General features: G+C 35.0%; 1 protein-coding gene across 4 annotated transcripts in view; it reads left to right on the top strand.

Moving 5' to 3' along the window:
- LOC111501953 (leucine-rich melanocyte differentiation-associated protein) overlaps positions 1-17848 on the top strand; it is a 131591-nt gene that overhangs the window by 90015 nt on the left and 23728 nt on the right. For 3 of the 4 annotated variants that reach the window (XM_074172927.1, XM_074172928.1, XM_074172926.1), the window contains exon 2: positions 14153-14380. In XM_074172927.1, the coding sequence (XP_074029028.1) occupies positions 14153-14380 (228 nt within the window). Of the gene's footprint in view, positions 1-2219; positions 2239-14152; positions 14381-17848 lie in introns of those variants that run through there. The other variant, XM_074172929.1, reaches the window with a different exon arrangement.

Below are 17848 nucleotides of genomic sequence, written 5' to 3'. Positions count from 1 at the left end.
AAATTTTTAAAATGACATTTTATGTTAAAAAAAATATTTTATTTGATAAACTCTCTTTAGCGGCAGCGCGCGCATGCCGTAACAGCCGCGCGGAACCCTATTTTCAACGTCAAATTAAAATTATAAATAATGGAGAAAGAGTTTCGGAAGTCAGGAGTTCATATCGAAAATGTTCTCCTCTTTAACGAGCTTTCTTCAAAATTGCATAAATATTAATATGTTTTGAGTTATTAACGAAAAACTAAATGGCATTTTTTTAATCTTATTTGGTTAATAACAATTGCAATTTTTTACCTGCAACAAAATCCTTCAAAAACATTTTTCTAGAGGTGATTCCGAATCGAAAGAGCTCATATTTTTAGGACCATTATATCTATTTTTCATGTTTTTGAACTTGATTAGACTAATAGACATCTACATAGAAACCACTATATTTGTATAGACATCTCTCGATATAGCGGTAGTGTACCTGGCGTAACAGTTTATAGCTTGAACAATTATTCAATCATAACTGATGGAAATGGAAATTGCCTGAAAGTCAAACAATGAAACGGTTATAGCTCAGTGAGCATTCATTGAGAATATTGAAACTTTGGTATTATACTAGAAATGGATCGCTTCGTACTCCGTGTTTCAATACAAAACAGCGTCATGAATTAAACACCACATAAGGGAATAAGCGACGGTTTCATTAATTAAATAAGTTCAGATTTGAGTGTATAGAACCAATTAATAAAATATATCGTCGTGTGGTACAAATACAATTTTTCAAATCAACAATTCTAGAACAGTATGCTGGAAGTATTTCTTGATGAAGCTATTCAATTAATTTGCGGTCATTGCGTCCAATATGAGGGTCATTATGGAAAAACCGATAACCTTGAGAGACACAAAGTGGGTTAAATTGGGAAAAAGTTGTTATCGATGAAAAATCAAACTCAGAATGATTGATTCTTTTCGTCGGCCCATATAAAAAAATAATAATTTTTATACTTTCTCGTAGACCAAACGTTAGATTGAAAATATGTAAACGCCATCTTGCACAGTTTGAAAAGTGGAAATGAGGAAGTGTATTTTCAATATCTCCTCAAATGATTTCTCAATAATATTTTGTTTAATTGATGAGTTGCTTATTTTTTGGAAAATCGTGATTACTTTAATGAAGTGAATGAAAACACTTTTGTCTAATTTTCACTAATTATTTTATTTTTACGACCGATTTCGTGTTTCATCCCATAAAAACGAGTTAGTTAGTTTTTATACTTGATGATGGGATAAAACCCGGAACCGGTCGTAAAAATAAAATAACCAGTGGAAATTAGACAAAAATGTTTTCATTCTTTCCATTAAAGTGAAATAATATTGACGAATTGTGGTCCTTTTTGAATACTTCAAGTAATAATTAGAATTTTCTAAATTTAAAACGACCTTTGTATGAGATCTAGAATAGCCATGGTTTGAGATCAGTCTTGTTGCATATCATTTATGAATAGGTATATTCGAAATATTCAGTAGTGAAGAAAACAATTCATTTTTCGGATAACTCAGAAGTATGTATTTGGAATAGCCTATATATTTCCTTTTTTTCCAGAAAAATCATCTATGTGTATAAAGTTTCAATATCTTTGTCATTCCAAAATATGAAACTGGTAAACCAAAAGAAAACTGGTTCATATTTCGCAATAATTTTTCGGTTTGAACAGTTTTCACTTTATTAGATACACTCAAGCAGATTGTCTGTTCTTTCAGATTCATTTATTTTTTCGATTATGGAAGGGTAAAAAATAGGAATGATCAAAAAACATTGAATTCTTCTCAAAAAAATATCTTTCCAGAATGTTATGAAGAAATTTTATAGATTAAATGCCGCCTCATTAATATTATATGAGATAGTTTGTGGAAAATTGCAAAGTCATGTAAATTATTATTTTCAATATCAGTCACGTCTACACTATTCATTTAATTATATACCTTCATTTCAGTTATGAATTCAATTGATGGGTGAGTGGAATTAACAAATTCGACAAACTTGCCCAACCGCCTATCTGTACAAGTAAAACATATTATGATATCTACGTATCTATATTACTATAATAAATTGTTAATCAATTGTTTATTATGACTTTCATTTTCAAGGTTGTCTGCTAGCAAAATACCAAACGAGTTTCCCATTAGGTATCAGCCCTTCGCGAATAACGTTTTTCATAAAATGTGAAGTAATTTCAAGACAGACAAATGGTAAGTAGATCTGGAATTCCCTGAATTAACATGGTTTTTATGTAAGAGAAGCTCAACAAACTCAATAGTATCAATTGGCGGAATACTGGAAAATATGTTTTGGGTATCAAACGATGATAATGCAGTTTTATCAGAAAGATTTATAGTTAATAACATTCACTAATTGAAATTTATTATTAATACTTAATCGCGGTTTGAAATGAGTGTGAATTTTAATCAACTGTATTAGCATTTTTGATATTTTAACGGAGGGAGCCGTTACATACGACACCACAGGTTCAATTGGGAATTGTTTTTCAAGTAATTTTCAATGCGATAATAAAGTTCAGGTGGAGGTGGGTTCGTGCTCACCTACATTCATAATTAGCTCTATTGACTTTAGGGTTTCCTTTACCACTTTCTGATACAGAGTTGTAGGATCATAATTGAATAGAACTGGCCGATACCTGATGAAAATCCATATTAAGGGAAAGCGCACACTACAGACTTTTAATCGGCCGATAGTTTAGTCTGGGTGGGTTGGGTGAGGACACACTACTCAAACAACACTTTTCGGTTCGGTGCGGGTACGGAGACCACCAACTGAAAAATCAGAACAGTTGATGTATATAATATTTTGACGTGTTGTATTGAAAGTATTGGAGATTGTTATCGAGGAAAGCTATTATTGCAATCATCATTGCGCGAAGAAGAAATATGAAAAAAAACAAGCTAAAGAAACCGTGAATGGTGGGTGAACCCTATTTCAAGTGATAGGTTAGTTCAAGGAACGTTCTACACGCTCCATCCTGAGCTGCTGGAATATCCAAAAATGTTCGTCGCTTACTATAGAATGAGCATAACCAGCTTCAATGAACTTGTTAGACTAGTCGAACCATTAATTATGATACAAATTTAAGACGCACAATACCACAAAAGTTTACTGTAAATTATAAGTTATGTATCATTGACATTTTTAATTTTTTACAAAACGTATTATTATCAAAAATTAATATTTATCTGTTTACAAATCCAAAAAATTTTCATATTCTTCTGTAAAATTAGAATAGTATGACAGTACTAAATCTTGATCTTGTGATAGTGCGACATGTTGTTCAATCGTGGGTGCGCTACGTGTGTATCTAGCATACTGGGCGGTCCATTGTGTATAATAAAAATTTGGAGGCGGTTGAGGAGACTGATGATGCCTTGCCAACCTAATGTCCTTAAAAACTTTAAGGATACTAATTTTTGCATCCAGTTTCTCTTCCTCAGTAGGGGATCGCAGAGTGGGAAGAATAGATAAAGCAAAGTTCTTATCTTCGAAATTAATCAGGCCCGCGCAATGCTTTCAGTAGTTCTTCGTATACAGTGTTTGCACTTTCAACAGATTTAGTATTCCTCGTTTTTCGTCGTCGTCGTTGTATAAATCGACGAAAGAGAGTTAAATATCGATGGATTGATGGAGACGATACATAGGGAGACGTGAAAGTTGCTATTATGTTTTTATTCAACTCAGTCAACTAATTTCCAGGGCCGTAATTTAAAAGGAAATAATTCACGCAATTATAATCGAATGTTAGCGAAATATCCCGAAATATAAAATTGAATTGAATTTCTCAGTATGATATGAACGTCTACGATCCAAAAACTTCAACAAAAAATACAGGTCCGTATTTAAAAATTCAAACATGGGGTGGCCCAAGTCAGATGACACCTTGTATAAATGATTCATGGATATATTCTGAGAGCCCACATCAAGTGCCAATTGCAAAATGTAGACAGATTTTCAATATGTCTGCGAATAAAGAAGATATAGACAAAAAAATAATTTGGGATTTTTTGATTTTTCCTGTATATCTCCGAAACCAAAAGAGCTGTATACGATTTCTTGACATCATTGAATAGGTCTCTAAAATATTTAACCGACACTCTATCTCTTATCGTTTACGAGATCCCCATGTACAGACACGAATTCGAATAGCCCTGTATATATATATATATATATATATATATATATATATATATATATATATATATATATATATGTGTATATAAAATCGAGAAAGGTTAATGCAGTCAAGCTGCTGGAAAATAATTCCATGAAAATCAAAAGATGAATAGATAAGTACTTTTTGATCATTTCCATATTAATTTCAATTTAAGAGCCACCGGTAGACAGCTATTTCAGCCTATTGGGCATCGTCAGTACCGGGCAGGCGGTCCTCGATTGAAGACAAAATGAGAAAAACCAAGAAAGTACTTAATGAAAATAGCTGCGTAAACGCAAGCGAAATATAAGTGGTGTGACACCCAAGACATCTTGCCAAGTTTTTATGTCAGTATTGGTGGTTTGACCAATCAACCGACAACTGCGGTAGTAGAAATTTGGGAAGCTAACCTGAAATGCCATCGGAAAACGAATCCACATGTTTCTAGAAATGATATGAAATCGAGAAAGGTTGATGCAGTCAAGCTGCTGGAAAATAATTCCATGAAAATCAAAAGATGAATAGATAAGTACTTTTTGATCATTTCCATATTGATTTCAATTCAAGAGCCATCGGTAGACAGTTGTTTGAGCCTATTGGGCATCGTCAGTACCGGGCAGGCGGTCCTCGATTGAAAACAAAATGAGAAAAACCAAGAAATTACTTAACACCCAAGTCAACTTTGCAAGTTGACTTGGGTGTCACACCAATAGGTGTTTCCACTTATGTTTCGCTTGCGTTTACGCAAATATTTTTATTAAGTATTTTCTTGGTTTTTCTCATTTTGTCTTCAATCGAGGACCGCCTGCCCGGTACTGACGATGCCCAATAGGCTGAAACAGCTGTCTACCGGAGGCTCTTAAATTGAAATCAATATGGAAATGATCCAAAAGTACTTATCTCTTCATCTTTTGATTTTCATGGAATTATTTTCCAGCAGCTTGACTGCATTAACCTTTCTCGATTTCATATCATTTCTAGAAAAATGTGGATTCGTTTTCCGATGGCATTTCAGGTTAGCTTCCCAAATTTCTGCTACCGCAGTTGTCGGTTGATTGGTCAAACCACCAACACTGACATAAAAACTTGGCAAGTTGACTTGGGCGTTACACCAATAGGTGGTTCCACTTATGTTTCGCATTCGTTTACGCAGCTATTTTTATTAGGTACTTTCTTGGTTTTTCTCATTTTGTCTTCAATCGAGGACCGCCTGCCCGGTACTGACGATGCCCAATAGGCTGAAACAGCTGTTTACCGGTGGCTCTTAAATTGAAATCAATATGGAAATGATGAAGAAGTACTTATCTATTCATCATATATATATATATATATATATATATATATATATATATATATATATAGATATCTGGCCACCGGTATTTCTTTCAATGCGGCAAGGTTCCAATATCTTGGAGCAAGTACAATATAAGATATTACTGAATCAACTAGTATGGAAATCTGGACCATTCTTCAACCATTATATATGGCAGACAAGGAGGAAGATAACTGGATAAAAATAGCTGATGAATTTTACCGTCGCACAAATTTTCTCAACACCATTGGAGCTATTGGCGGAAAACATATTCGTATGGTGAATCCGGAACACTCTGGGTCATTGTTTTTCAATTATTGAAACTTCTCATGTGTTTTAAAGGGTTGAACAGACGCAGATTAGAAATTTGTATATGTGGATGTTGGATCGTATGGCACCGGCAGTGATTCTGAAATATTTCGAGAATCTCAAATGGGAATTCGTCTTTCTTCGAACAACCTAAATATTCCACCTTCAAGAAAATTGTCCAATGATGAGAATGGGGAAGCCATGCCATTTGTAGTTGTGGGTGAAGCCTTTGGGCTAGCAAATAATATTTTACGGCCATATGCGAAAAGGAATTTAGACTACATCAAACGAATTTATAACTATAGACAAACTAGGGCTCGATGTATGGTCGGAGGTACTCTTGGCATTCTGGCCAATAAGTGGCGGATTTTTCATCGATGTGGGCATTGATTTTTGTGTTAAAATTATTAAAGCCTGCTGTGTGCTCCATAATTTTGTGCAAATAAAAGATGGAATTCAATTTACCGATTCACTCTATGATTGCCCTTTGGATGAGTATAGTTGTATTGACAACACAAGTAATCGAGGAAGAAATCACATGACTGATGTACGTCACTACTTTTCGTCGTATTTTATTTCTCCACAGGGTTCTGTTTCATTTCAATATAACAAAGTATGAAAAGTGTACTGACCATGTAATAAACAATAGGCGTTAATTCAATTGTACCTATGCAACAATGTAATAATGAAATGTATATGTTTTTGAAAAGATAATAAAAAACGTTTTTTTCAACTTAAAATGAGTTACAATTCAACCTTATTAGGTATTAACAACATTACTTGCCTTGTTTTCTTCTGTCTTCAGCATCCATTTCACCCCATGCAGGAACAACAGTTGCACAAACCTCATCCCAAAGCTATTATATGAACATCGGAATATTCTTTTAATGCTTCATTATATAATGCAGATCGCTTTTCAACTTTCGCATTTAAATTTTCTACTGAATATTCGGCAATATTCGACATAATTATGAAAAAATAATATGTAATGAAAACGCAAATTTATTCAAAGATAAAGTAGGTACTTGATAATATTTTATATCAGATATCAACAATGGAATGTAGAGTGGGGAGTCTGCAGGTACCGACTGTTTAGTTAGTGAGTCTGCGCACTCTCATAAACACACAGTCTGATTAGAACTCGGCCGATAGTTGTCCAACTTTGTAATTGAATCAGAATTGGGAAGCCTATCCAACTTGTTTTCGATTATTCAGTCGGCCGACTGGAATCGCTTAGATGTGCGGACTCACATTACGATTCTATACTAATGAGCATCCAAGTAAACTATCGGCCGATTGAAAGTCTGTAGTGTGCACTTGCTCTTATTCTTTCTTGTCCGTAGTGAGTAAGTAAGTGAGTAAAATGTTTCATGTTGAACAGTTTCATTGAAAAGAAAGATAATAATGATAAAGATAATGTACTGAAAACTGAAATATAATTTGGAAGGTCCTAAATAGCACTCTTCAAAGACTCACCCCAGCAATCTACGGTCCAATCAGACAAAAAATTATTAAAATCGTTGTGACGTGATGACTGCTACCTAGGACCTTCCAAATTATTTTTCAGATTTTAGTACATTATCTACATCATTATTATATTTCATTTTTTCAATAAATCCGTTCAACATCATTTTTTCTACATATTTTATTTTCAAATTTTCAGTTTCTAATTCTGTTACTCAATTCTTTTCATTCTGTTCACTTCATTCATTGCCTTAGTACAAGATAATATGTAATCCGCCATTTTGATTTGCAACTTTTTCAAAGTATATTACTATTCTACTTGTCATTTTTGTCAAGCCCTGTCATTCGATACCCATATTGAGGTAGTTGTGGAAAAAATATGTAATCCGCCATTTTGTGGCTGCAGCCATCTTGAATATGCATCTTTTTTCAAAGTATACCACTATCCTTCTAGTCAAGTCGTCACATTTGATATCCATATTGTTGTGAAAAATAATGTAATCCGCCATTTTGTAGCTGCGGCCATGTTGGATTTACAATCATACAGAATTTATTAAATTGTATCGTCATCAAAACTAAATGTGTGTGCCAAATTTTAGATCAATCTGTCAATAGGAAGGGGGCAAACTTCAAATACTAAATTTGACCCAAGCAAATAAATAAAGAAACAAACGAACAGGGCAAGTTAAATAAAATCATTTGAATAATAATAGTTCGACCTTTGTGCGCTCTCGTGAATATAACGGCACTATCATTAGATATTTGCTTCAACGATTTTGAAAATTTAATTCAATTTTTGAAACAGATTAACTCAGTAGAATCGAACTCCAATATATCTACAGCTACTATTCATTTGAATTTGAAGTGTCTTCCACAGCCAGCTCTGTTTCGATACCTGATCATTCTCTACTTGCAGAATCAATATTCAGTTCGATGTTATAATTTACGCCGTTTTTCACTAATCGGGTGTCATCTTGCGTGATCTCTGTTTCAGTTAGATTCACGAACCAATCGACAAACCTACAATTAGAATAGATTTCCAAATTTTGGGTCTGATCCTGTATTTGTATCTTAGAAACAGGACCGTAGCGAAAAGAAAAACCAGGGGGGGAAGGAATCCAAATTTTCCCAACCCCACCAGCAAAATTTCCCAACTTTTTATTATAAAAATAATAATGGGAATTATTCTATTTTGGACCAAGGTCCTTGCTCTTCCACCATATCCACCATGTATAGGAATATTCAATACAAATGAAAGAAAACAACACTTAAATAATATTGTGCTTATTGCTTTCTACTATTATTTTTTCTATCTTCACAGCCCGAAACTTCCCAACTTTTACAAGTCGAAAAAACAGCGAAAAGTTGGGAATGTTGTAAAATTGTCACTTCAAAATTTGTGGACTGTTCAGGACTGTTTTCTTACTTGGGAGAAATTGAACTTTTTTGAAGATTTCAAACAACTTAGAATTCTCTTCAAGTTATGCATGTTGGGAAATCCCAACCTTCTCCTGGTTCTTTCCCTTTTCTTAATACCTCTCCTTTTCTTTTCTCTCATTTAAATTTTTTTCATTTTTATTCATATTTTTCTATTATTTTTCTCTATCTTCATGGCCCAAAATCTCCCAACTTTTTCCCAAGTCGAAAAAGCAGGAGGGGAGGCTCCCCCCATCCCCCCATGGCGACGGCCCTGCTTGGGAGGTTTGAGGTTTCACTAATTTTTTCTCGAACGTTCGAGTCGAAAATTTGTTATTCTATAGTGAGTGTAAAACCACTTGAGAAAGCTGTTTTGTAAATTGCCCAAAGAAAATCTCATGAACAAGAGATACTTGAATACAATTAAGAGGGTTATTCCGACAAGTTTTCAAAAGAAACTGGTCCAAAAAGAAAATGATCTAATTAAACTATTCAGTTTTGGAGAAAACGCTGCATTCAATACATTTTTACTCATTTCGAAGTTTTTTTTGAAGGACGAAACACAAGCACTACAGGAAAATCCTTGAGGCGTTCTAATAGCGGTGCCTGTGCGAAAGTAGTGCATCACATTGGATTTGAATCGCTGGGGATTGAATTCATTTGGAAAAACGTTCTCCTAAAGTTTATTCCACATAAACGCAGTTTTCCAAATAAAAAAGTTCTGAAACAGTGAAGTTTGAGATATACTGAGTTGAACCTCAAAACGATGAGCAGCCACAGTCCGTTGCGTATTTCTGATATGTGCCGCTCTTGGGAGAATTAAATGTGCCAGTCACTTAAACACTTAAGACCCAACAAACTCATCGAAGCAGAAAGTGGAATTGTGTGACCTGACATCATTATATCCGGTTCGGAGACATTTATCTTTTCAAAGAAAATCGATGCCTAGGTTTTTGTGGCATTGAATTTAATCTGGTTACTTTCACCCCAAGTAAAGGCAATTTTGCAAAATTATAAAAATGCTCTTAAGAATGACTGAGGACAAACTATTCAATTTTTCAGATTGATATTTCTGAATCATCAAATCAAAACCATGTTACAGAAATTTTTTCGGATCCATCCGCTTCATAGTTAATTATCGACTAAAAGAAGTCTCAGTTGCCAAGAAAGATTTTCAAGATATAAATTGACAGTTGAAATCGTTGTTCAATATAAATATAGAGAAAGTACATTTCACGAGGGTTAACCAAAACATGTAAGACTTCCTGTAACTTCACAGGTAATGAACTCACTTAGAAGAATTCAATTATTATGGACCCGAGATTCAAGATGAAATTAATTGCCTACTTTCCTCGCTGACAATGAGTCAGTTTCCCATATTTGTTATTTTATAATTAATTGATAATCAATCAATCAATTATAAAGAAGTTATTAAAATTTGTTAATTTTATCCACATTTCATTATCGCATATTAGGAATTTTCTTGGCCAAGACCAATGATTATCTGTAAAACTGAGAGTACATACAAAGCAACAACTTGTTTTCTTCAAGAATATCAGCTTTTTTATAAACATAAATGAAACTGTTGTTATTTATAGAAATACTGTATTCGACTTGATGAATGAATGAGTTCTGATAAAAATATTTATTGCTTATCTTCCACTTGGTGGATACAGTTGTTTTCATCACTTTCCATCACTTGTATTCCAAAGAGGTCAAAGCGGATCGATTTTCTGTTCTACTCACCAACTTCAACTGTTTACAATGCTGATAAGTTTCATCAAATCTGTGTCTTTGTCTTTAGTATGGATTATAAGACATTACTATGGAATTGATAATGAAATTAGGTTGCTTTTTATATTATCATCAGTTGATGAAGGGATCACTTTTCCCTCTATCTAACGTCAGCATTGTCAAAGGACCCGTACTCATCCAAACCAGCGGGGTCGAAGACCCAAAACTTCATTGGTTCCCAAAAAATTACAATTTATCACAATATAACAATATAACATTACAATTCAACGAAAGTCATTTTTTGTGGAGGAAAAAATCAGTTTTTTATTGACCGTTTTTGGGTAATTGTTACCTTCCACAATCTGCAAAATATAAAAATTATAATGGAGAACTTTATACAAGTGTAAACAAGGGCAAACTTTTTAGTTTACCCCGATAAGTTACTGCGTAAAAATCAAAGTATTTTTCACAAAGAAAAATCTTCTATCTATCAGTAACTTATCGTATTTAACAATTTTGCCTATCAAAAAAAAATTAATGAAAAAAAATACTTATCTTTTACGTTTCGGAGGCTGAAATCTGCCTCCGTCTTCAGAAATGGATAAAAAATTCGAATATATTCGCAGTTATTCCTTTTTTGATAGCTTATTTCTTTACTTCTTCGACTTACTTTACTTATATTTTTCAGATTGTGGAAGGTAACAATTACCCAAAAACGGTCGATAAAAAACATTACAATATTAAATTATTAGAAACTCAAGTAAACAATCCTAAGTGAAAAAATGTAAAGAAAACTAAAGGAAAACACAAACTAGTTCATGAAAAAATACTGCCTTTTTCAGCTTTTTATGAAGAAAATACAAACACATGATTCTCCTTTCTGTTTTCAACAATATAAGTCCAGTAGTATTCGTTTTAAACATTTATTTTGCCAAAAAAACCACATCAGAATCATGTGTACTTATGCCCAGGTTGGGTCTGCCCAGGTTTTGGCAAACTGGTAGCTTGCCTCCTACTCGTCCCGCTCATCCCTCACCACACTCTCTGCCCATTCATTCGCAATGCGTATCCATTCATTTCTCCTCCCACTCCTGTCTCTCAACTGCATTCCTCCCTTTCCTTGTTCCAGCGGTTCTTTCCATTCACCCAACTCTACCCCCGTCCATACATCTCTCGATCACATGTTCTACGGTTTCAGGCTTCCCCCATTGTCATGGGCAGGGCATCTCCGGTGCCAGGTTGAATCTGGCCAGGTCACCCGGAAAGTTACCGTGCTTCGTGAACAGTTGAACTGCTTCCTCGACAGATCCAGTGATTCATACCCAACTGCTTCACAGACTCTATAGAGCAGTCTCCCAGTCATGCCGTTATCCCATTCTCGCTGTTATTCTTCCATGATCCATTCTTGAATCCTCTTTCTCTCTTCGCTTTCGCTACTCATTTTTGTTACATACCATGTAATGCTATCCTTTCTTGTGCCTTTCGTGGCCTCCTAGTGGACCTTTTTATTTCCAGGATTGTTGTTATAATGTCACTTTCGGCATATGATTTCGGTCGGTGCTCCCCTTTCATACCTTGCTTCAATCATTCTCTCAATCACAGGAATCCTTTTATTCTAGACTCGTGTCGCTTTCATCTTTTCCACCGCCATGGCGGAGTCACTAATCACTCTAACATTCTCATTCATCCACCACATATCTATCACTCTCTCTATCGCAATCAGTTCAGCTTCGTTCACGATGCTTTGTCCGGGAATCCTAGAACACATTCACCCCCCTTACTTTCAAATGCCCAACATATGTCCATTATTTGCTCGTCCATCGTCGCTCCGGCATCTACATATACCTTAGTCATCCCCTCGTCCTGCATCTCCTCCAGTAACCTCCTTTGCATCCAGGGAAGTGTCTTGTCTATACCTTTCATTCTGTCTTCAGTCTTCCTTCCACCATTCACTCTCCACTCATGGTATCTGGCTCCGTCTTCAATATGAAGTGGAGCGATACCTGAGATCACACTGAGCGCGTCCGACGGCGCCGTCCTATATGCCCCACATGCGTTAATAAGAAAAGGCCTCTGCGCCGGGCTCAGCTGTCGTGCACCCTACTCCCCCACACTTGCACACCATACATAGCTGCAGGTTTCGCTACCCTTTCATATATTATTCTGACACACTCTCACTTCAGTCCAATATTCCTTCCGGTCCATGTCCTCATTTTCCCCGAGGCAGTGTATTTAGCTTTTTTCTAACCTCCTTGTAACCTCCATATAACATTCATTCTGATTTCAATCTCTCATTCATTTTCATGGCCGGGAGTCTTTCATCCCGTCTAGCCTGTATGTACATGCATTGTTTTTCACTAGTTCGGACTTCCATTGTCTACTATATAAAATGATTTGAAATCCCTGAAACAAGTAAAAAAAGAATAATTAAAAAAGAATAGTTGAAAATAACAATTATATTAAGCAACAATAAACCTGAAATGAAATGATAGTGAAATAACCTACAAGTAAAAATATAATAATTGAATAAATAAAAATTAAAGGAATGCAAAAAGAAAATAATAAAAAAATAAAAAAGTGTAGAGTTCCAAGTCACGTTAGTTCACGACGTTTCGATTGTTGGTATCTACAATCGTCTTCGGGTGATGACTGGACTGATTCCTCCGAGAGATGACTATTTTATAGGTCGTTGAAATACTTTCACTTTCTCTACTTTCCATTTTCCGCTTCACTGATTCCGTAAGAGATGACCGTTTTGGCGGGAGTTGTTTCAGGGATTTCAAATCATTTTATATAGTAGACAATGGAAGTCCGAACTAGTGAAATTCATCACGAAACATTGTCAATCACCTTCAAACAATACATGCATTGTGTTTTCCTTTCATTATATCCCAACCACATTTTTTTTTCCCATTCTTTATATTCATTCCAGACCAGATTTCATTTTTTCTCGATATCGTCTACGGAGCTTCCTTCGATTATGACCTGCTGGTCATTCACTTAGGTCTGCACTTGAACCCCATACGTACCTATGCCTTGCCTCAAGGACAGTGGAGTGCAGTAATGCATATGTGGTCCAGTTGATGAGATCTATGGCAAATGATTAATTTTTGGGCTCTGGTGGCGCATCAATGAAGTTCTTGTTGAAATCTTGTATTCTACAAAGATTTCTCAATATTATAAAGTAATCAACCCGTTTGAGTACTTGCGTCGTCATCATATTATCAGGTTCTGTTTTAAGTATTGGGCAGAATAGGCGGAAGCAGCCAAACTCTGGAACATTTTCTTCGCCAGCATTCGATATAGGTCATCGTTCACATGGACAACCGAGATTGCTCTCCCAGTTCCTGCTTACATCTTCCAAATATTCCATTTTAATACCCACCTTACAAGAATGGACATTACGAGTTGTATTTTCATTAAACATTTTATATATTAACTTCCATTACGAATATATCAACTCCTTCAGCGAATCTTTTTTTTATGTCTCCCACATATACTCCTCACGCAAAACGAATTTCTATCAAGTTTTGTGCACTCCAATATCAGTCAAATCATTTTTGAAAGAATTATTCAGCAAGATCCCAAGAAGAATTAGTTACAATCAACAAATAATGGTTACCACACATTCATGAATATTAAGGATTTTAATTGTTCCCTTCATTAAGTGTGAACATTTCTTGAAACGATATTTTCTTTCCATTCACAGCTTTGCTACAGTGGACAAAGATGTCAGCGAATTCCAGAGACCCTAATTAAGCTTTATGGGTCGAAAGTGGAGAGCCTGGATTTTAGTTATAACGATTTGACCACATTGAAGGGATTGGAAGGATTCACGCAACTCAAGGAATTAGTGTTGGATAATAATCAACTGACAGATTCGTTGGTTTTGCCGTACCTACCACAACTACATACTTTATCATTGAATAAAAATAAGGTAAGAAATGATCTCTAAAAATGTTTTATGTCAAAGATGCATAGATATCCATGTTTTCTATTTCGAAAAGAAAATATTGTACAGAAAATAAGAGATTTTTTGTTTTTTGTGTATCTCCACCATCTATGATCTGACAAAATGAAAAATTGATAATCGAAAGAAATCGGGAACATAACCTCAAATTTTAGAAGAAAATTATAAGAAAGTCTTGTATTTTGATGACGCAGACAAATTTTTGCCTTCAATAGGTATGGGTAAAATATCTAGCTAACTCACTCAGATCATTTTTAATGAAAAAATACAACATAATCAAAAACGTACCACGACGCGAAATGCCGCGAAAAGAACTTTTCAAAAATCTAAAATCACGTTATTTCGTAAGGTAATGAATTTCAACCTGAAAATCGGTTCAAATCGTTATGTTATATACCGTTGACAAAGACTTTTGATTCGAGTACTATGCATTGCTGTTTCGGTTTGGGAAACCAGTCCACTCGTTCAGAAGACATGGTCAGGAAGATTGCGATGGAGTTTGTTTTTTATATGATGTCACAAAAAAATCTGAAGGGTTCAAATATGGTGACGGAGAAAGTCACTCAATTGCACCTCTTCGTCCTATCCAGCGACCTTGAAACCTGTAGTTCAAATAATTAAGCTCAACCTGTATGGAGGATAACTGTCTCGTTGACACACTCGTTTGATTTTTAGGGAGACAGAAGAGAATTAGCAAAAACCCAAGTGTTCAACTTTCTGAAGTTTTCTGTCAGTACCTACTACGTAACAATAAGTGTAGTGGATAACTAGACCGCTCGAAAAGAAAATCCACTTGTCCAAAATCAAAAACAAAAAACAACTCATTTCCAAACAATATGCAGTGTGGGGTATACAAAGAACATATTAGCAAGCCACCCTGTAGCACACAGAGGTCTGAAATTACGAAAAATCCTAGATGAAAATCGGTACCTTTCACAATCACTTCCTTCGAGAAACTCTGAACTGAAATATAGATTATTGGTTGAAAATGAATTAGGTTTTTAAAATCTCAATTTCAAATAAAGTGTTGAAAAGTATCGAAGTGGTGAGTTTTTTACGAATTGATAGACAGATAAGAGTGGCCAATCTTATAGAGGTCCTATTATTGGACGTAGGAACATGACACCAATATCATGAAAATTGCGGAAGTTGCGAAATGGGAAAAATGCTTTTATTAAAAACGATAACACGGTTTACTACACATATTTCGAGCGGATTTCTACCATAAATTTTTCCTTTCGTTCCGATGTACTGGGATCGGACTATAGAGATAAGCACATGCAAAAGCATATCGGAATTACTCTGTGAGCCAAATAATCAAAAATCAATGTTATCATGAATTTCTCTTGACTCTGCATGACTGAACAGGTAGAAAAATATAAAAACATGGCAGAGTCACGATTACAGAAAACAAAATCCGAGTTGGTATGTCTTGGTCGAATGAAACCTGAAATAACAAATGTCTGCTACTTCTGCAGACATCATCACTGGTATGTACGTTAACTGCTAGGACAGAGGTTATATTTCAAAGTCGTGTCTACTCGTATTTATAATTTCAGAGGGGCTGGGGGTGAGGATAGGGTTGGTGGTATGGTCTATGGTGGGGTGTACATACAAATGCTCACTACTAATTGGTCCTTGTTTTTATTATGTCGTTCAGATTCGTCCACACTATTACTAGGTTGTTATATTCCACGTTCTGTTGAGTCATATACCCTTTTATCTTTTATCGAAAAGCAGTTTCTTCGTATATTATCACGTGGTCTGTTCCTATTAGGACATTCGTGGATTCATCTGGTTGCATGAGGCGTCAGCTACACTTATGATCTTATATCCTTGATATTGCATTTGGTAGGTTCGATGTAAACCGAGCCACAGGAACAAAGAATCTCATAGTGCTAGATCTAGATGACGGAATCAAAATGAAAAAGTCCTCAAAATAATTTCATATGACCGCGAAGTGAAGTTAATTGAGAAAGCTGAGGCTCTAAAGATATCAACATGTTGGACATATCGTGCATGAATATTTGAGTATGCGAAAACTCTGTTCAAAATGGGTACTGCGTGAGCTCACAATCGACCAAACAACAACGAATTAATAATCCTGAGTAGTGTTTGAAGCTGTTCCGCCAAAAAAATCAAATTTGAGTTGATATGTGACAATTGATGAAACAGGGCTCCATCATTTCATACCAGAATCAAAACATTCGTCATCTTAGTGCACTGCATTCGATGCGCATGGTGCGATATTCATCAACTATATTAAAAATGAAAAAATCATCAACAGCGACTATTATATAGCATTATTGGAGCGTTTGAAAGATGAAATCGCAAAAAATCGGACCCATTTGTAGAAAAAAGTGCTGTTTCATCAAGATAATGAATCGATGAAAACAATGTCGAAATTGCAGGAGGTGGGCTTCTAATCGCTTCCACATCCACGGTATTTTTCAGATTTGGCCCTCAGCGACTTTTTTCTGTTTTTAGACCTCAAGATAACGCTCGCTATAAATAAATTCAACTTCGATGAAGAAGTAATCGTCGAAACTGAGGCCTATATTGGGATAAAGACTAATCGTACTATAAAAATGGCATCGAAAAGTTATATGACCGCTATAATCGTTGTATCGCCCACGAAGGCAACTATATTAAATAATAAAATCAAATTTCTTATATTTTTTCATTAAACGAATTTGAGAAGAGACTGGCTGTTTTCAATCCACTGTTGTCACAAGAATAAGAATATAACCAACCAATATTATATTTACTTTAACAACCTATTATAGTAGTAATAACAAAAATTGATCCAAAACAAGCACTTTCACAAATCACCAGAAATGCAATACTCTTGCATTTCTGGTGATTGGAAAAAGTGCTTGTTTTGAAGTTATTATTCCCTAGAGGTTTCCAAAAAAAGTTAAATTATATTCATGTCAAGGCAACATCTAAAACTGACTAGTGATCAAATTAAGTAGGCACTAGTCAATGGATTTTTCCTTCTGCAAATCAGCAATTTTTTACCTATTTTTTCCCCTTATTTTGGCTTTCTCGTAAAATAGGTATGTCAAAAAATCATCTTCAAGATAATCTACGCAGAAAATAATATTCATTCGTTAAGAATTTTCACTTCAGTTTGATTGAAAGATCTGAAAACTTTCAAAAGTGATGTCACTAATGCAGATATTCAGATAATGTTGTGTTTGACAGTATAACACAAGCTCTGTTGGCTTTTTTGCGTATTCGTTAAGAATTGATGTATTGACTATCGGTATGTCAAACAAAAATCTTGGTCAGATAGTGCAACTAGAAGTGCCTTCTAACGAAGATATTAGGTGAATCAAACACACCCGATATTGCCTTTGTAAAGGCTCGCACAGACAGGTAGAACTAAAAACGATTTCAAATGAAATGATTTTTGTTTCATTTGTCGCTATC

The sequence above is a fragment of the Leptinotarsa decemlineata genome, unplaced genomic scaffold, assembly GCF_025532065.1.
Source record: "Leptinotarsa decemlineata unplaced genomic scaffold, Ldec_3_MD MMD2_tig00000199_RagTag_RagTag, whole genome shotgun sequence".
NCBI classification, from domain to species: Eukaryota; Metazoa; Arthropoda; class Insecta; order Coleoptera; family Chrysomelidae; genus Leptinotarsa; species Leptinotarsa decemlineata.
The sequence above is the reverse complement of the archived record's forward strand: the minus strand, read 5'-3'. Positions and strand labels throughout refer to the sequence as shown.